This window comes from Lissotriton helveticus, chromosome 4_1 (genome assembly GCF_964261635.1).
Source record: "Lissotriton helveticus chromosome 4_1, aLisHel1.1, whole genome shotgun sequence".
In the NCBI taxonomy this organism is placed as follows: Eukaryota; Metazoa; Chordata; class Amphibia; order Caudata; family Salamandridae; genus Lissotriton; species Lissotriton helveticus.
The window spans coordinates 1,518,916,947-1,518,938,028 of record NC_136063.1 but is presented as its reverse complement, the minus strand read 5'-3'; the positions used below and the strand labels follow the sequence as shown (position 1 = coordinate 1,518,938,028).

Here is a 21,082-nt window from a genome sequence, read left to right as displayed (position 1 = left end):
GAGGGATATTGTGCTGCCCTGCCTACAGTTTGCTCCAAGCCTTCACAAAAATCGTTTCCCCGGACGTCCCAGGGGTTGGGGTCGACGACCAAAGCAGAATTAAAATCTTTTTCTTTTCTTAGGTTGATTCTGGCGTATATGTCAATATCAGTTTACAGAACGCCAGCATCCACGTTCAATGCTGCAGGTGGGCGGGCACGAGCATGACAAGGTGTACGTGCATGATGCGCGTCAGGCTACTGCTTGCCAACAGCGGAGGTTCGGCTTCCCAACCTGAAAATTGACCAGAGATTTACTCATGTCAAGGGTAGAGGGAGTTCTATTTCTAGTGTCGGACTGGGATAAAAATAAATCCAGACACCAAGATAAAAGTGGCCTTGATTATCAAGTGAAATCAGATCTTTTAAAAGTGGCCAAATTTCCAAATCATGGCTGTTTTGAACTTGTAAAGACAAGCTTTTATATGTGTTTTGCAAGATTTGTATGATTGCCTGAATTTGTGTTTGATGTAGCTTGATGTAGCCAATGTTTGTTGGAAGACCAGATAAACAAATCGGCTCACCAAATCATAGAAAAGGCCCACAAGCAGCCAGAAAACCGGCCTACACACTGACCTGTCAGACCAGCGTTCAGAGACTGCTAGATTGTCATGTAGGCCAGTCTGGCCCTGTTCATTTCAAAGGTGAGAAAGGAAAGGGAACAACCTAACATCTGTGTAGATGTAGGGAAAGGGGTTTTTTCCACACTGGAATGTTTTTTTTCCAATGAAAGAAAGCCATTTAAATATAATGGTGCCAATGCACGAATGCATTGGAATTTCACCATGCTTAGTTATGCAAAGCATACAATTATGCATTGGGTAAAACGCCTCTGCCAGAGAGAAAATGGGAATTCCCAAAATGTTTCCAGGATTACGCCTGGAAAGCTGCAACTGGGAGAAATTTCCAAGCATAAATCAGAAACGTTTGGAGAATTCCAAAAGTCGTACATCTCCATCCATGCTAGGTCACAGGCTTGTGGGGGCGATATACAACTTTACTTTATGAACTGGGTCACAAATGTTTTTATGACATTCACCTGTTATGAATAGTGTGGGCTAGCACATTCCTAATTAATTTTGAATCATTTGGTGCACACACTCTTTGCATAAAAGTAGGTGCACTCTATATTTTAGTTACAGGGCCCAGCCTGTTAATGAGGTATCTGACCAGCAAACAGTGTTAATCCACCATACAAAGACCTAAGAGTATGTATCATTGAGTTTAAGTTTTTACGTCTATCATGATCCTGTGTTTGTTCTAGATATTAAAATTTTACTTGAGCAACCCTACTTAGAACAGATGTGGTTCGAAATGTGCAGACTTCCCAGGAGCCAAATGTTTCTTTGTTTGCAGGTAGGGCTTTAAAAGGTCCCTGCACATAGCCTAACAGAATATGGGCCCGATGTAGGTAATCCTCATTCACCGACTCTAAAATACCGAATTTTACCGATTCGGTATTCTAGATTCTGTAAATGAGATGTAGCAAAAAATTCGGTATTTTTTACCAAATCGGTAGGATTCGGTAATTAAAGAATCAGTATTTAACGATTCGGTAATTGACATTGATTCCTATGGGCCTTGAGGCCCATAGGAATTAATGTCAATTACCGAATCGGTAAATACCGATTCGGTAAAAATACCTAATTGTCAAGGGGAACAGGGTGTCACTTTGACACCCTGTTGCACCCCTGATTTTGGCTTGTGTGCCATGTGCACATGGCACAGGTGTACATGCACAGATGTGCATGTACACAACTATTCGTTATTTCCCACCAAATAGTATTTGGTGGTATATAACGAATCGGTAATGGCCTGTGGCACTGTTCAAAGTGCCACCTACATCTGGATTTACCCATTCGGTAAATTTACCGATTCGGTATTTTACCGAATCGGTAAATTTACCGAATCGGTAAAAATAAGGCCACCTACATGTCAAAACCCAAATACCGGTCGGTAACGGACGAAATCGGCCGTTACCGACCGGTATTTGGTGACCTACATCTGGCCCCAAGTCTTCTTTTGGCTGACACTCTATATCTCACCCAGGCTGAAGTGATCGTTCCACCTCCTTCTCCACATAAGCATACAGTTAAATGTGGCTATGCATGAAAAACTCTTGGATTAAACAGGTTTCACAGGCTCATGTGAACACCAGGGCTATTTGATAAGAGATTATTGTGAAAAATTGCTCCATCATGAGCTAAGAGAGACCCCACCTGTAAGAGTGAATTACACGGAAATCATTAAATAACTTGCTTACATTTTTGTACCAGAGTATCATTAGTATATCATTTTTTGTTTTGTTTTGTTATGTTATGTTATGTTCTGTTAAGTTATTTCATGGGCATTTACATAGTGCTTATCATTTGTATGCCACACCAACATTTTCTGAATGTGAGCATTCTTTGTGTTCTGGGATATTCATTGAGTCAAAGTGGTCTTCTGTAATTTCATTTGGTTGCCTTTCTTATTGTTTAGTGAGCCATAGTGTATAACGAGCAACGAGGTCACAGCAGACTACTACAGTGTTTTATCACTGACTATGGGCCATATGTAGGTAAATCAAGAATACCGAATCCTTAATACCGAATTTTACCAAATCGGTATGAAGAATTCGGTAAACGCGATGTAGATAAAAAATCGGTAAACATTACCGATTCGTTAAAATTCGGTAATAAATACAGCATGTGAACGAATCGGTAAAAAATTATAATACCGAAAGACAAATACCGAATCGGAGTTACAGAATACATTATTGATTCGGTAAATACCGATTCGGTAATTCAAAAATTCGTAATTCGTTGAATCAGCCAATCCTGTATCACCCAATTACCTCCCAAACAGGAAGTGGCCACACCCAGGCAGGTGCACAGGACCTGGAGCTCAATGTGAGGCAGGCAGGCAGGCAGGTGAGCTGAGGAGCCAGCAGCAACAGAGCCTCACAGCTACAAGCAAGAAAAAAATACAAGATAACAAGCATTGAAATGGCAAGCCAAGACAGGGAGAAGGTGGGAGGTGATAGGAAAAGAAAACTGAAGTTCAGTGACAAGGAGCTGGAGGTACTGATCCAGGATGTCAGCCAAGACCATCTCAAGCTTTTTGGAGCCCAGTCCCACCAAGTGCCCGAGTCACAGAAGAGGCAAATCTGGAGTGGCATTCGGGACAAAATTAATGCCATAGGTGTGACCCAGCGCACCATAGAGGACATAAGGAAGAGGTGGTACGACCTCAGGAAGACAGCAAAACTAAGGATGGCAGAGAGACAGAGGCAGGCTGCCAAAACAGGTGGAGGAAAGAACTGAGCCCCAGCACCAACACCACTGGAACTGATGGTGGAGTCCACCATCCCGCCGGAGAGTGTGAGTGGCGTGGGAGACGCAGACAGCTCTGCCAGAGCAGCAAGAAAACAAGGTAAGAAGCATGCCCAGCATGCTGTGCTACCCCCTCCCCAACCCCAATCCCCATAGTGGCATAGGGGCTCCCACTCCACTCCATGTCTTACTGATTACCTGCAATGCATTATGGGTGATGTAGTCAGAGGAAACTTATGTATAGGACAGTAAGGCTAGCAAACACAATAGCATGGTAAAGTAATTGGCTACGTCAGGACAATCACTGTGCTCTGTAGGCATGATGTTTAATGTAATTCCATTGCAGACAGAGCAGTGAGTATATCTACATTTGTGTCATTACAGGCGAGTCATCTCGCAGTGCAGCAGAGGGCAGCAGGGCTAAGTCAGCCAGGCCAGAGGGGAGGCAAAATGAGGATGACAGCATGCCTGCAGGGACCACAAGCTCGGCGCCATTACAGCCATCAAATCCTCCACCACAGCCATCACCACAGCGCCAGGGAAGGCCGCAATCCCCTCTCACCCAGTCGCCACTGCGACGATCACCAACACCACCACCACCACAGTCAGCAAGGAGGCATGCCGTGGCCACCCATCAGCAGATGGAGGAGTCGTCAGAGGAGGGCACAGTGGGCGAACAAAGTCCAATACATGAGGGATCCAACAGGGAGAGGTCTGGTACTCCATCCGAGGGCGCCCACAGTTCATCCAGACGCCGCAGGGCAAGGCCGGACAATCCAGAAGCATCCGAGCAGGGTGAAAGTGTGTTTTCTGGACTGGAAGGCAACATGCTGAAGGTCAAGCTCCTGCAATGGAGGGAGATGAAATCAATGCACACGGAGGTGGCACACATCAACAAGCACATGCACAGGATGGAAAAGGGCATCAGTGCAATGGGAGACAATTTGTGTGCGGGAATGGAGAGAGTAGCAACCTCTGTGGACAACCTCTGCAGCCAGCTGGAGCAGGACCGTCTTGGCAGGGGCAGGGAGAGGCACAGGCTCCAGGCCTATACCAAGTCCGTGAACTGGCTGGCCACTGCAACATCACTGATGTGTCGCAGGTCCATCGCCATGCAGGAGGAGATGGCACATTGCAGCAGGGATGTGGCCAGGGGGATGGTGTCTATGACCTCAGCTTTGGAGCTCCTGCAAAATGCTAAGGCAGCCACAATGGAAGGGGGGGCAGTGAGGAGGCTACCAGCTGTGGTAGCATTACGCCCTCACCCACTGAGTGCAGGAGTCGCAGTGAACCCCACGGGGCTGCACAGGAACAGTCCAACACACCAGACAGTGTTGATAGGGAACGTGCAAGTGCAGCGCGTGGATGCAGGAAGTTGAGACCATTGTCCGGTTGCCATACATGAGATGGGTGATGTAACCCATGTCCGATTGGACATTGATCACAATACTGGAGGTGTGCTTAATAAACACCTTAACATGTAACTGTTACTGGCTCTGTCTCGTTACTCACTCAGAAATAGTTTGACGTAATCTCTGCCCGTCTCTGTCTCCCATCATGTTCATTTGCAACACCAGCTGCGCAGGGCTCTGGCTGAGGGTTGTCCTCGTCCTCTGAGTCAGTTCGTTCCACTGCTGTTCCTTTTTTTGTGGCCAGATTGTGTAGCATTGCACATGTAGCAGTTATCTTGCAACATTCGATGGGGCTGTACAGACGTGCACCTCCAGTTTTGTGGAGGCAACGGAATCTGCTTTTGAGCAATCCAAATGTGCGCTCCACCATGTTGCGTGTGCTCCTATGTGCCACATTGTATCTCCTCTCCCTTGGTGTGATTGGGTTGAGATATGGTGTGAGTAGATAAGGCCGGAGGGCATATGCGCTGTCACCTATGTACAGAAGAAAGTGCCATTAATTTGTGTGACCAACAGCTTGAGCCAGGGTGTACATCAGGGTATGTCACATTGACTTACCTAGTAGGTATCCGTCTCCAAATTCACCAGCAAGCAGACGTGTATGGATGCCACTGTTCCGGAAGATGTACGAGTCGTGGCTACTCCCGGGGAATTTGGCCACGATGTCAGTTATATTGTACTTGGCATTACATATCACCTGCACATTGATGGAGTGGGTGGATTTGCGGTTTCTGTAGATGTATTCACTTGCTGCAGGTGGGCAGATGGGTATATGGGTCCCATCGATGCAGCCAATTACGTGTGGGAACTGCGCAAGTTGGTAGAACTCCAGCTTGGTCCTCTGCAGCTCCGCCTGTGTACTGGGGAAGGTAATGTAATGTTCCATTCTGTCCATCATGGCATCCAGGAAGGTGTTGAAGAAATGGGATAGACAGCTCTGTGACACACCACCCACTGCGGCTATCACACCCTGGAAACTTCCGGATGCAAGGAGGTGCAGCCAACAGAGTACCTGGACATAGGTGGGGATTGCATGGGCCCTTGGTGTCTGATGCTCCAGATGGTGTTTTAGGTCCCGTATTAGGTCAAGGATGGTATCTGGGTGCAGTCTGTACCTTTCATGGATTTCAGGTTCAGTCAATTGGAACAATGTGATGCGTAGTCTGTACACCCACTCTTCCCGTCTCAAGATCCTCACTCCTGCTGCTCTCAAGCGTAGCTGCCTTGCTATGAGGTAGAGGGCCGCCATTGTGTTCACAGAGATGCATTTTGGGCCTGTTTTTATGCACTGCATCTGATTACCACCTGCTCAGGAAAAGTGGTAAATACCGAATCGTTATTACTGAATTTGGTCATATTTGGTAATAACGAGGTTTGTTACATCGCATTTTTGGCGTTTTTACCGAATCGTTATTTCCGAATCGGTATTCATTGTTTCGGTATTCTCCGAATGGTAAATAAGGAATCGGTAATTTTTTACCGATTCGTTATTATCGATTCAATTCGGTATTACGTACATCTCACATGGCTAAATACCGGTCGGTAATGCCGAAAACTACCCATTTTCGGTGTTACCGACCGGTATTTGGCCACCTACATATAGCCCTATATTATTTAGTGGCTCTGCGCACTTAAGTCCCAGAAATTGCCTTGTTGCCACAGCCTCCGCAAAAGAACAATTCCCACTAGTCCCCACAGTCATCCCCCAAGAGTGTGACCCTTTGACAGATAACTTCAGAATTCCCACGAAGACCCAAAGAATCCACAGGGTGGGAAAAAGGGTTTCAGGTGTGTTGACCCCACCCTCAATCACCACGATGCACCCAGTAATAGAAAACTGTGGCTCTACACATCAGATGCCATACGCCACAGACCTGATGCCTCCTTTCAAAAGGTGTCAATTCCATCAGGCTTTCCAGTGCTATGGCTTTAACTTCTAGGCCTCAGCAATGCCCACTGCCACTTTGTCTCCCAGCTCTAGGGAAGCACACAAGCCGCATTAGGAAAACCATTGGCATGGGTAAGCCTGGCTTATATGGTTGAATATATTACAGCAATATTTCTGAACAGCGCTACACCCATCCTGTTCCCAGTGAACACTACACCAGGAGCCTCCCTCTCTGAGACTAAGGAGAGAATTCCACAAAAGCAATGCCCATCTCAAAGCTATGGGTGATCAAACAGGAAGAAAACAAAGGGCCTGACCAAGACACCAGGCCTGATTGCCACAGTACCAGCAAATAAAGGGCTGAGAAAGCAGGGGAACACAAATCGCAGCCACAGAATGACACAGTTCAGTGCCAGCATGGAGGAGGGCCGCAACCAGGGCTGGCTTTAGGGGGTTGCGAACAGTGACCTATGAGTTCATTAGCATTTGCTGAGGAGTTCCTTGTGTGTCCAACAGTTTTCATGCATCAATAGAAATATCGAGATAACTCTGGTGATTAATGTTTCTGCTGGAGAGAGATGGAGTTTTAAATCAGCTTATAATGAATTGCAATCTGTTATTCCCTTCTGATTTTTTTTAGAAGGGAACTGCCCACTTTCCGACATTTATAGGCAATGGGGATAGCAGTATAGTTGACTTTATACTATTATCCTCAGACCTCGCACCATTTATTTGTTAATTAGCTCCGATTAGCATCTGTATGGGAACAAAGATACCAATGTGTTTCAAAATCTAAGCAATCTTTCAAACAAGAAAGTACTAAATAAATGGGATAAAGTTGATCCAACTAAATATTTTACTAAACTTATAATAGCGAATAGAGACAAGATCAATACTTTTTTATGAGCTGATGATGCCCATTCTGGGGAAGTACTGAGTAGCCCTGAAGAGATCTGCCAGGCAAACTCTAGTATGCTGACATCCAACAAAACCCCAAAGGCCACCTCTATTTACAGATGGCTTATTACTGTATGCTCAACTGCACACAGACAACTTAGGTCTATCATAAAAATGTCACTCTGTAACAGAGAGGCCATTAGACTAGCTAGGTACACATATATGCTGATATTGGAACAGTGCAAGGAAGAAATACAAGGGCGACTTGGGAAGGTATGGAGGCAGCGACTCCAACTAGGGATAGAAAGGCTTCTTGGGAAATTGTTTGTCAACCCTCCTTCACTGAGCACAACATGACAAAGATACAGTGACACATCTCCTCCGATCAGTAGGTGAATAATTTTACTACGGTGTTTGACCCAGACAGTGTTACCATGACCCAGAGTGACCTTACAAATCTTCCTATCTTCAACCCTGATAGTGCCTTTAGTTTAAGTAACTCGATTGAAAGCATTGACATGTCAAAAGCTATACTATAATGAGCCAAAGCACCCGACCTGGGCACTGTTACTAACTAATGTTTTCTTAGCTGCAATAAATGGAGATCTGCCAAAGTTATGGGGCCAATCCATAATAGTAACCATCTTCAAAAAGGGAGATGGGAACCAGCCAAGTATCTATCACCACATATAGCTTTTGGATTCCACCACTATAAAAGTAGGGAGGGTTTTCCTTAAAAAATTAGAGGACTGGGCAGAACACAGTAATTTCATTTTAGATGTTTGATACGGCTTCCGTTCTGGCATTATGACAGCAGAACAATCTTTAAACGTATCCCTATTAATCGAGAAATATGTCAAAGCCAGGAGAGGTTCATTACATATGGCTTTCATGGACCTCTCCTGTGTCTTTAACATGGTGAACCGGTGAAAATTGTGGCACTTGATGGAAAAAATGGGAGTGGACAGCTCTCTCAAGGACCTACTTAGACATTTGGACTGGCGGACCTAAGTGAAAGTACATTATGGCCTGGATTGGGAATTTTCTTCTCTTATTAGGTCTAAATCAGAGCATTAGATAAGGATGTATTTTACCACCTTTTTATTCCTTTTTTATATAAATGGTCTGGATATTGAGCTATTGTGAAAGGGGAAGGATCTGCCTCAAGTAGGTAAATGCCCCTTTTCTATTCTTTTATATACTGATGATGCAGTTCTTATAGTAAAAACTTCAAATGGCCTTCAAATTTTAATAGAATTTTTCAATCACTTTTATGAATGAACTTTAGTTAAAAGTAAGTCACTTGAAATCCTTTGTTATGACTAGTGGCCTAAAAAATACTACGTCTAAATTGCATGTGATAGAGGGGACGGCAGTTGCCAACGTCAATCATTTGAACTATTTAGGCATCCTCTTTGACCCCAATTTAAAGTGGGCTAAGCTAATAAATCAAAGAGCACAGAAACTCTCTGGGGCAATGGAAGTCGTATTTAGGTTTGCAAAAAGGGTAGGCCGTAAGTCCATTAAAGAGATGGGATCCTCCGGGACGAGAATGTAAGATTCATCAATCCAGGGATCCTGCCTAGAAAACTGTTTTGTATGCACCTTGATTTCAGTCCCCAATAGTGTTGCAAGTTATATCATTCACTATGAATTGGGGATTTCCTATTTCGAGGACACCTTTAATAGCGCCTTTGCTTCTCTGGCTCAAGATTTTGCATACTCCTGGGACCAGTTTTTCACATTTGATACTCGGGATTGTATTGACTTGGACAAAATTTACAAGCTTCCATGGTGATCTTACGTTAAGCATATTTTTTTGTGCTGAGGAGTTCAAACTTTTTTTATACCCCTGACATAATAAATAAAAATTCCAAGGCCCATCCCAAATACTTGTTTTTTAAACACAGACCTAAAGTCCGGGCGATCCACTTCGATGGATACAATCAGCAAATATTCTTTGATTTCTACAACTATAGGGCTGAACCATGTTTAGTTTGGATATAAAATCGACAACATAAATTTTCTCACATTCATTTCTGGCTATGCGCAGTGCACTTTTAGTAGCTTTCCCTCGACAAGGAACCTGGTTATCTGTCCTACCCAGTTGTCATTGTGACAGAATGTGCTCCCAGTCTACGGCACTTTTTATAGGCTTTTCAGAATGCCCAGAAGTGAATTTTTGTGCCCAATGTTGTGAGCAGAAAATATTAGGTCTTACAAGGTAGGTTAACAGTTTTTACAGCACCTAGAGCTACGTTCCATCTGTTGTGCAGTTATTAGTTGCATACGCAGGGCACTAATAATTAGCAAAAAAGGTATGGCGCTTAGTACTTAATGAACTTATGCTGCAATTGAGGTCCTGGGTATATGTATCAGATGGATTATTATGATGATTTTTTTTAACTTTTGAATCATTTTTCAATTTTTTTACGCATTATTGTAATTGAGGCTTATCTAGAACATGTAAAAAATAGATTATGATGATGGCATGTATGTGAACCTTTGCTGTTTTTATCAATGCTTTTTAAATTGTTGACGTGCACTTTTATGGCAAAAACTAAATAAAGGTATTAGACTGACTGGTGTGCCTGATTCAAAGAATGTGTGCCATGCAGATCAAAGAGCTGTATTTTATGTGGATAGCTCAATAGGTTACTGCTTTTCTCACAGAGATCTTTTTGTTACTTGCAGTTCATAACTTACAATCCTTATAAAGCCCAGTGAACTATGAACTGTTGTCTAAGAGCTGCATGCAAATAGCATGGTAGAGGTTAGAGCATGGATAGTCACAAACATTTCCCCAGGGGGCTACAAAGTACTGTCTGTGGCATGCTTGATGGTCACCAGCAGGGTTAGGGTCAGGGAGATGAAAGATGGGTGTAGGGGGACGTGAAGCAGATACATGGTGTGGACCACAACCCAGCCTTTACGTGACTTGTGTCTGCCACCAACGCTCTAATCTCATGCACCAAAAACTAAAGTCGAAACATGAAATTTTAATGTAAAATGTGAGAGGGAAAGAGCTACTCATTTGGTGACTAAATTACGAAATATGAAACCAGAAAACCTGGTATCAGTCCTGGCTTCCCCACTTGACCGAACAAATTGTGTGATCCTAGGAAATTGGTCAATTTCTCTTTGCCTCCTTTTTCTTCATTACCACATATGAAAGCCCCTTGAAATACAGGAGTTGAAGTTGTGTGCTGTACAAAACCTTCTTCGGTTTTATACAATAAACTGTAATGTTATTCTAATTATATAACAACCAAGGCTACACACAAGGTGCACCTGACAAAGGACTTGTCTCTTGGTTCATTAATGACATTGCTTTCAGAATGGGGGCAGCATGAATGGTTCCAAGATCATGTTTGAAAACTATCACTGCTAATAAAGGCCTCTCAATGCAGTGATGTAATCTGATCAACTAAGGTGAAACTCTCATGCATGTTAATAAAACAGTTTATCATTTTTTCTCATGTTTAGTACAAGATTTCTTCAAAACTAAAGGTGTTCCTAAAGTTGTCTAGGACACCTTCTTTACTGTTACTTTAGTTGATGAGTAAATAATATATGCCCGTTTCTACAGGCCTCCGGCTGTGCCGTTTTAAATTCTGAGTGCCATGACACTCTACGCTGATATAAATAGTGCTAAATAAAACAAAAGAAATGCATTTGCATTTTAGAGAGTGGCTATGGTGAGATAAAGGGGCACTGTTGTTGGATGGCAGTGAGGAAATCCATGGAATGAGGTCCAGAAAGAGTGACAAAAAAGATTGTCGCACCAGGGACCACATGCACTAAATCCGGCACTGGCCACAACAAGTAACACAGGCACTAGGAGAGAGCACACAAAAGCAAGCTTGGGTTGAGAGACAGTCTGGGAAGTGAATAAAAAAAGAGCAATCCATCAATAGGAATAGTGAAGAGTAAAACACAAAGTTGTACACAAGGAGAGAGGATGGGCATTGGGTAACTGGGAGTGGAGACTGATGCCCACTAGATCCCAGGAGAGACCCAATTCCATCCACATTGAAAATGACCATATTGGGAGAGATAAAATGAACATGCTTTAAACATTGTGAGAAATGTGCAAACTGTGTCATTTTCTAAAAGTTGGCCCAATATGCACTCTGCCCCAAAACGTAATGTTCCACTGTCAAGCCCATTAAATGGTCTTCATAATGGTGTTTCCCATACCAGTGTCAAAAGTGCAAAACAGTTTAGTAATGGTGGAGAAATGTGAAATCCAGCCGGGCGATACATGTGGAAAATATATATACTCTTATTTTTAATAGGTTACCACAAGCCAGTTCATGCTTAGCCGCCCAAAGTCAACATCCTGTATATAAAGTGCATCTGCAGGAAACGCCATTCCTAGCTATATATTGATTGTACAATTGTTTGTCAATCAAAGCTCATTTAAATTAACCCGTTGGCTGTGTCGAACGTTCAGCTCCAGTGCTGAACGTTCGAAAAACGGGTGGGGCAGCGTCGGCCAACGGACGTGCGCAGCACTACCAAGGTAGTGCACGCGACGACCATTGGCCGACGGCAGCAGCAAACGTGTTAAAGGGCAATTGTAGAGATTTTGCTTCCACTGATATTTAACCATGCAGGAGAGTGATCACAGATATTGTACTTATAAAAATGTATTCATATAGGAGGATGTAGTCTATAAGTGTAAGTGTGTGCAGTTTGAATATTAGACTCTTCATCAGCATTGGCTCAGCATGGCTGCTATGGGCTCCAGCTCAAGCTAGGAAATGAGTCCCTCTCCTCCTTTTCTGGGTAGAATAAGATACCCATAATTAGGGAGTATTAGCATCTTCAGATTCCTTTCCCTTGGTGCCAATGCACCCACTGCACTAATAATAGCTGCGCTCTTGTTTGAAAGGCCCCAAAAATATTAAAATCTTGTTTTTGCCTGTTCACCCACTTCGTTGAATGCGCGATCAGAGCACTATTTACCAACAACATTAAGGTGTCTCATAATTTATATAAATTTATAAAATTACTGATTATATTATGTGGTGATATGTTACGAAATGACTTGCAAAAGAGACTGTAATATATTTAATGTACGTTTGCTGGATCAATCCTTTTTGTTCTATATTAAACAAGCCAAGATATTGAAAATGGCCTGTTGGGTGACTGAATACATGTAAGTATAACCCATATCATAAATTATTAAACTTTTGATGGTCTGGTCCTCCTTCTTGCTTTGACGCCAGAAGAAATTAAGCACGTTCCTGTTTTTAGTTCATGTTTCTAAACTAAATATCAATATGGACACAAATGCAATTAAAAGAAAAGCAATATGGCAGCCATTTATGTTAGTTCCTATCATGGGGTTCCACAGAGTTCATCAGGGTACTGGCGCTTTCCTTCACCTCACTTTGCAAACCTGCATTCACTTTCTTTTGCTTTAAATGGGTCTCCTCGCCCCTGTCTCCAGGAGTATTCAAGGAATTTTGAAGTTGAGCTTTCTACACATCGCAGATATGGGTTAGGTTAGAGCTCTTTCTGATGATTGGGGCTGGACCTCTGGCTGCACCCTTGCTCACTGGCGTCTCAAGTGAGACTAGATATTTTAAAAGAAACATGTCTGAAATGGCCCTCATAGTTTTTTTCATGCTTTCGGGATATCATTGTTTGGGGATGAGTTGTAACCTTCTTGTTTGGAGGTGGTTGTAAAAAGGTTCAATGCTACTCCTTTTTCCACCAGTCACTTCACTCTTCTGGGTATATTAAAACTGTAGTAATGAGGCCTCATCTACTTGTATATCAGTGGTGCAGCTCCTAATCTTCCCTCAGTTGTCATTGCATTGGTTTGTTATTAAATAGTAAGGGACTAAGTTTCTCTGAGATTCTTTAATACCTTCCGCCTTTTTCATCCCTTTGTTCAGCCTAGAAGAGTAACTGAAATAAATGCTTGATCCAAAGGACTGTTGCTGCCTTCTTCTTCTGAGTTTGATGTTATGGATCTTTAAATTGTAAGGCAATCTATAATGGCATCAGAACTGCACCTGGGTTGGACATACTTCTGTCCTCTGATGTGTAGCCTTTTAGCCAGATGGCACAATTGGCACTTGTCCAAATGGTAGGGCCATATCACAGTAACTGCCTTAGGGGAGCAACAGGCATAGATGATGGCGTTGCGTGCCTTCCAGGAACTTTGGCATAACAGAAGAGGCTGCAGATGCTTGTTCAGCATCCTTTGTAATGCAGACTGTGCTGGTCCACATGTAGCACAAGGAGTCCTAGAAAAGAGGTACTGTGGAATCCCAAGACATCCCCTGTCAAGCAGGTGCAGTCACTCTTGGCACCCAGCTGCAGGTGATTCTTTGCCCCCATTTCAAATGCAGACCATTTGGCGAACTGGTGTTTTCAAACAGCTGGTCTCCCTTTCACTAATGCAATGTCACCAGGGCCTAATTGCAGTTAATGGGCTGCATTTGGGGCAGCACATAACTGTAATAAGGTGATTGTTGCTGTCTGCACCAGGCACATTTATTTGAAGTTGTGTAGTGGTGTACAAAGGGACAGTGCACCCTATATGTAATGCCAGCCCAGGTATCAGGGGAATGGAGCACTCTCCCCCCACCTTGTATTATAGATTGCAAATAGTGAGTAACAATGCCTGTATTCCTCACAATATGTCTCCTTCTCGTAGAAGCGGGAAAAAACAGCAGCACGTAAGCAGTTACTGTAAATGATCTGTGACGATTAGTTAAACCATACTCTTTTAGTGGGCCTCTGTTTTTTAAATTGCTTTTTTCCAATCAGAAGTTAGGAGGCAGGGCGCTCTTTCCAGTCTCGCTACTTGATTGAGAGCAGGCAAGAGTGTGCAACATGTAAACAGTAGAGTTCACTGTGAAGTAAAATGGGGAAAAAAGTGAATCATTGGAGATTTGTATGCAAGATCATCATCATCTAACAACGATTGCAGTTCACAATCTTGCAACTAATGTGACTAGCAGCTCAATTTTCAAAATACTTCTATATACATTACTTTTTTCACTAGATGTTTAGAAGTGGATTAGAAATACAGGCAAGGGACCTAATTCAAATGTTCACTTTTGTGTAAGTTTACGTTTTTTTGTTCACAAACAACAAGTTAATGTAAGTTTACAACTGTGGAGACTTCTCGGTCAGGTCGGAGAACTCTGCACATAAAACGAAATGCATGTCCTGTGTTTTTTGTCTGGAGTTCACGACTACGCAGTCTCTGCAGCCGTAAACGTACTATTAACTTGTAGTTTGTGAACACACAAAAAAGTTAGCTTACATAAATGTGTGAGTTTAACTTTGTGAATCAGGTCCTACATCACTACATGATAGTCATGGAATGATAGTCAGCACTTTTTTATATTGAGGTCGTTGGTAGAAACCACATACAGGAGAAAAAAAAATAAGCATAGCCATTTAAAAAAAAACATCTTTTGAATTTGACATGCATATAAAGGATAACAAGGTTCCGGATAGGGCCTCACACTTTTTTGCCGGTAAGAGGGGTGGAGCCCAAATGAGCACCTTTCACAACACACAATGTAAAGGCATAGAGTAGCATTGTGTTTGGTGCTGAACTCTGGGGAATGCAAACCTTAAAATTATACCTAAATGTACCCCACTTATACCCCTTATGAGGGAAACTGGCACTGTGAGCATTTAAACAATGGCTGTCAGGAAGTCGTTGTTCTTTTTGGTCAACCTATGGGCAAACCATAAAGATAGATTTGTTTCAAGGTTGGGTGCTGCCCTAAATTCATTTTATTTTAAATAACTTAATTTGAATTAGGGCAACGTTCGTTTTGGGCAAAAGCAGAGATTTTTGCAGTCATCACGAACGTAAAGAAATGCCATGTTGAAATTGCCAAATTTGAGGACGTTCAGTAAGATGTTGGGTTCCACACCAGGTCAGACTACTGTATAATTAAATGTGAGTAGAGAACATCGGTTATCCTTGATTGAACAGACCTCAACTTCTACGCTTGCTTTAAATCAAATATAAACTTATTCTGTGAAAAGAAGGTTATAGAGGATGAGAGTCACTTTATTTGTTTTTTTGCCCACTCTATTTACATCTAAGGACAAAAAGGTTAAAGCCAATTGTTTGGGAATTTGGGTCTTGGGTCTTGTTCAAGCAGTATCGTTGCACAAGGAAAACCCTGCAGTACCACTGCAACATGCCGTGTCACATTACATCTGGAGGGCATGGCCGTGAAGGAGCTGAAGGCTGCAAAAGAAATGGAATTCACGTGGTGGGCAACGTTTTTTTGTCAGATGTTTTTAGATATTTTAGGCATGGTCTTTGTAGTGAAGATATTTAAATATGAATTATGATGCATTTATCACTTTATCGTGGAATATAATGGCGTATTATAAACACTTCAATTGTTTTATTAAGATTGTAATCTTAATCTATGTGTCAGTATCAATTGGGAATATTTGTACTGTAAATGTACATGATCTAATGGCCTATTAATCCAAATAAAGTTTATTTGGATAAATGGAGGAATTAAAGTCAATCTTGTGAAAGTGATTAGAATGGCTGTGGGTATTGAACTGTGTGGCCCATTCTTAGACTGGTATTCACCATTGATGCAGCACTACTCTGGAAATGTTTCTAAAACCTCATCACCTTTCCCTGAAGTACCAAATCATACATTTACTCATCAGTGGGGCCCATAACAGTGTGAGTTACTTACAAACACTTTCATCCTACTTCACTGATCGGTGAAATTCAAAGGAGAGCTGCTGGATCATAGCGGAGCGTCTAAATCAAAACTAAATATTTATACTATTTACACCTGCAGTTTAAATACATTTTTCCATGGTTTTATTAATAAGACATTTTATTCAGACACACCACCATTACGGTCGACAGATCTGCTAGTAAAAATTAGGCTAAGGAAAATACAAGACCAGCTTAATTCTCCATTTATCTAATTTTTATTCAAGGCAAAGTTTAGCATGTCTGACGTTTCATTCGCTTTATTTATTTATTTTATTCAAAAGTAAACTTCAAGGAAGAAAAGTTTTAGCTCACACATTTATATTCATTTATTTCGAAAAGATTTGGAAATAGGCATTCTTATTGAGTTTATCGGACACAAATATTAGCAAAAGAACAGATAGTTCCCAAAGTCCATTTCCATACTTTCCCTAACTAATAACCTAAGCTAAAATTCAATACTCATTCAAAGTCAAAATAAAGTTGAAAATTCTTACGCCTCAGGAAAATCAGCATTCCGACAGCATCTCAGGAGGAAATCGAAAAGAGAGTTTTTTCTTAATTTCAGTCACGTTCTTTTATACCCTTTTTCACTAACTTAATCTATCTAAGAAAGTAACTATCAATTCCGTTTACGATCCGGATTGGTCAGTTCGAGGGTGGATGAGCATCACCTCATCATTTTATTATTTGGCTTCCGCTGTGTCAGTAGAGAGTAAAAGAACTATTGTCATTCCAAATGTCCCATTCAGTCATGTCCTCAACTCGCAATATCTAGCTTATTTCCCACGTCTCACAATGCAGTCATCCATTTTTGTTGGCAGTCATCTGGACTTTCAGGGCAGGCTGTCCTTGAACCATCCTCGCTCAGGCGCAGGCAGCTCGCATTCAATCTTGGTTCTGACCACACATGCCCAGTATCTTTTACTGTGGCAGTAATCGAAAACCTCCATTTTTTGATAGGTCTCAAATGCCAGAATGGGAACTATCATAGAAACAAACACAAATAAATGTTAACTATTGAAATATAGCCTTTCTGTTTACCTCCCTCCATACTACCATACAACTGTTAGTTGTTACCTAGCAAATAAGCAACACATATGCGTGATATGCTCACCTGTCTTCATGTTCTTGCCACAAATACATAGACAAAAAGCACATTTATGCCATTTTGGTTACATTAAGCCTTTTGCGTTAGTGTATAACATGATGACATTACTTAATTAGTCGATTATAGTTTGCCATACGAGCAGATTAGTATTCCCACGTGTATTTGTGTGTGCATTCTATACTACGTTGATTAATATACCAAACCACGCGATTAATAAAAGTTATTGTTATGAGGAAATGACTTCACGAGGGGTATACAAAATTTTGTTCCTCCATCTCACTCCATCACCATCAACCTTGCTCTTCTGTGTTGTTCATCATTTCATGCTTCCTGAAAGGGTGATGCTGTGAATGGTGAATATTGAAACATTCCTCAAAAAATTGCTATACTATAAATCGGTCAAAAATGTATATCTAGGTTTTCTGCAATTTTAAGAATATAGACGTGAATATCTTGATGGCCTTGAGATTCGTTGACAGTGTGTTTTAGCAATAAGGTGAAAGACAACACATTACCAGAACTAGAAGAGAGAAGACATCAAGTCTGATGCACAACACAGTTTCGCTCATCTCCATTACATTTGGATCATGGCACTATTCCAATTATATGCAACTGGAGCGTGAAGCTCTGGTGTGATATTAGATATTATTTGTTCATGGAAGGACATTCAAGTATAAATGATAGAAACTAAAACAATTACTGCATAACAAATTAGCTACTTGAAACACTTCCTTGATTAAGGAAGGGATGAGTCAGTACAATACAAGCAAAGAAAAGGACATAGATGGCCAAAACCCTTTTTCAGATTATTTGTAATTTTTTAAATATATTTTTTAAATGATGTTTGATGTTTATTTTCCTTCTGCAGACTTCCAGCCCGGCTTGCACAGAGCTCGAGACAGTCATGTTGGACTGGCTGGCAAAGATGATCCATTTACCCAAAGAGTTTTTAGCTGGGGATGATGGAGATGGTGGCGGAGTAATTCAGGTAGGTAGAAACAACAAAGGAGAAATATAAAAGAAACCCACAGGTCACTTAGTAATGGCTTACTCCAAAGTAACAGGTACCCGAAACAATAAACATCAATTGTGTGGAAAATACTTTTTAATCAAGCAAGTTCAGGTGAAAATTGATCATACTGTTTCACTCTGCTTCCTACTTACTCTGGTGTTGTGGAGAAACCGCTTGCATGATAAAGCCATATCTAGAATTATGTCTGTTTGCTTCAATTTAATGTCAAACATTTATAAAAGTCAGCTTTCATCAATTGTTGGGGTGCAACATATGGACCTATGTCTTTCTGGAAAAGGCTAAAATAATAAGTTATTTGTACAACGGACTTAGCAACAAAGTTTTGACATGTAGCTATTCCGTATTTATTTAGACCCTGTGATTACCTAACTCATTTACCCATGTATTATCCCATAAATGAATACAGGCAGACCAGTCCATGCTGGAACTCATATCTGTGTCCTGCAGTTTAAACACAACTCACCAGCAAGCCATTGACCCATAGAACTTTTGTAACTGGCCCAGACAGCAGGTTAGATAATACTTACAGGCCCGGTGCGTCCATTGGGGCGTAGGGGCGTAGCCCCACTAAGCCTCGTGGACGCACAGCGTCAAGAACTGCAGTCATGATGATTCATAAGGATAATGGATTGCTTGCTGTTCCTCATGCCCGACACAACAATCGGAGTGTGCCAGGGGGTGGGGCTGGGCTGGGCTGCTGCAGCTTGAGTGACAGTCCACACACTCAGTACTATACTACACACACACACACACAGTACTATACTAGTGCGCAAATGTATTTTGGGCCTTTGAACAGCCCGCACATGCGCTCTACGTCTTCTTACCCTTAGAGAGGGACCCAAGGGTTGCTGTTTCATCCAGCACCCCAGGGCCGCAGACCCAGGGTTGAAAGGGCGGATGGTAATTGTGCCCCCCTAGCCAATCCTGGTGCTGCATGCAGCGCCAGGATTGGTTGGACCACCGTGCAGCAATCCATTATTGGGTGCCGCGCGTGGGTGGTGGCACACTGCCGCAGCTGCACTTTCTATGGCCAATCACTGTGTGAGTTCATGTGAAGCCATGCAGTGATTGGCCATTTCGGGATGCACGCACGCTGTCTGTCTGGCTGCTCCCTGACAGTCTGCTGGTGCCTCAGCCTGCTGCTCGTCGACTCGTGACGGTGGACTTGGAGGAGTCGGACTCGTGTCGCTCACTCACGTGTGTCGTTGACGTAGTCACTCACTACTAAGTGTAGACCAGGACTAGAGAGAATAGAGAGATCCTGCTCTGCGATTGCGAAAAAATTTAAAAGTAAGAGTTCTACTCTCGAACGTGTTAGTTAGTAGTGGCTCGGTCGCAGTATGTGACAGGTCGAGTGAGTGTCGTGATGTTTTCTAATTTATAGTTGTCGATGCATGCTGCACAGTAATAATTTTTTTCCTGATCTTTGATGGCCTGAGGGATCGATTGTGTATTTAATGGTTGCACCGCGCCTGGCATTTTTACCCTAACACATCACATGTGACCTCCGTCACAGCTCTGGTCCCCCGACGGCGCATCTTAACAGAGTCCTAAACTGTGGACTGTGTGTGGTGGTGCCCTCCACGTGCCTCCATGTCCCCCCCCCCAGTGAGACTTATGCTTCAGTTCCAGGCCAGGGCCTACCCAATGCTTCAAGGCCGGGTCAGCAAGTAGGCCCAAGTCTCAGAAATCCCCACCTGGGGTAAAATGAAAGTGTATCCCAAAACACCAACAATGCCTCTGTCAACTACAGATCCCCGTGTTGGCACTGAGCAACCCGCACAACCAGGCCTCGCACTTCCCCGGGCCTGCTTCATCAGTTCACCTCCCTGCCACTGTCCAACATGGGCTCTCGCGTCTTGTGTGCTCAGACTCATTCATCCGTGTCCCCCTCTCACCTCCTGTGTGGTTGTTGTGGCAATCGGGCCGATCATACCCCTGGCGACAGCGGCCTGCCAGTCAGTCCGGTCCGACCCGACCCGACCCCCTTGTGGCCCAGCGCAGCCCAGCAAGCAGATCGCCGACGCTGGGCCAAAGCCACCAGCCAGCCCTGGGCTGGCACCATTGTCTCAATCCGTGGTCCCCCGGGACCTCTAGCTCACCGAACCTTCAGGTGCACCCAATGGTTGTGCCACTGCCAGAGAACGTCTCCTGCCTCGGTGCCTCCTGTAGAGTAGATTCTGCACGCTGAACGTTCTTGGGCTATTCTCACATTTAATATGAGAGAGGCCCCACGCTTTAAATCTTTGACCTGGTTCAGAAATACGTGCCCATTACGCAAGGCCAGCTTCTCTGATTGGTCACCTTTCTCTGGCCCAGCTTTTCAGGTAGCAACACTATGATTTCTGGGATTTGTAGTTTCCTTTTCCCATCTTTGGCCTGCAAGCAGAGTGCTGTTGGGTTACATACAACAAACTATAGCTACATTAGTGACAGAGTTTGAGTGCCTGTAAAAGCATTTGGCAGTCCATAATTGGCAGCAGGCTCGTGCACATCTGCCCCCGTTTACATCAGGTTACGACCTGAAACTTTGTGATCCTCAGAAATCCCAAATTGTTTTTTGTTGGGGAATACTGCCAGGGCCTGATGAGTAAAATGACGCGCCCACTTAATGCCTGTTTAACTGCATTTCCTGCTAAATGGCAGCTTTTT

At 42.9% G+C, this 21,082-nt stretch overlaps 1 protein-coding gene across 3 annotated transcripts in view; it reads left to right on the top strand.

The window, feature by feature from the left end:
• LOC144829209 (aromatic-L-amino-acid decarboxylase-like) overlaps positions 1 to 21,082 on the top strand; it is a 799,768-nt gene that overhangs the window by 277,965 nt on the left and 500,721 nt on the right. For all 3 annotated transcript variants that reach the window (XM_078688118.1, XM_078688116.1, XM_078688117.1), the window contains exon 4: positions 18,266 to 18,385. In XM_078688118.1, coding sequence (XP_078544244.1) covers positions 18,266 to 18,385 — 120 coding nt within the window. The remainder of the gene's footprint in view (positions 1 to 18,265; positions 18,386 to 21,082) is intronic.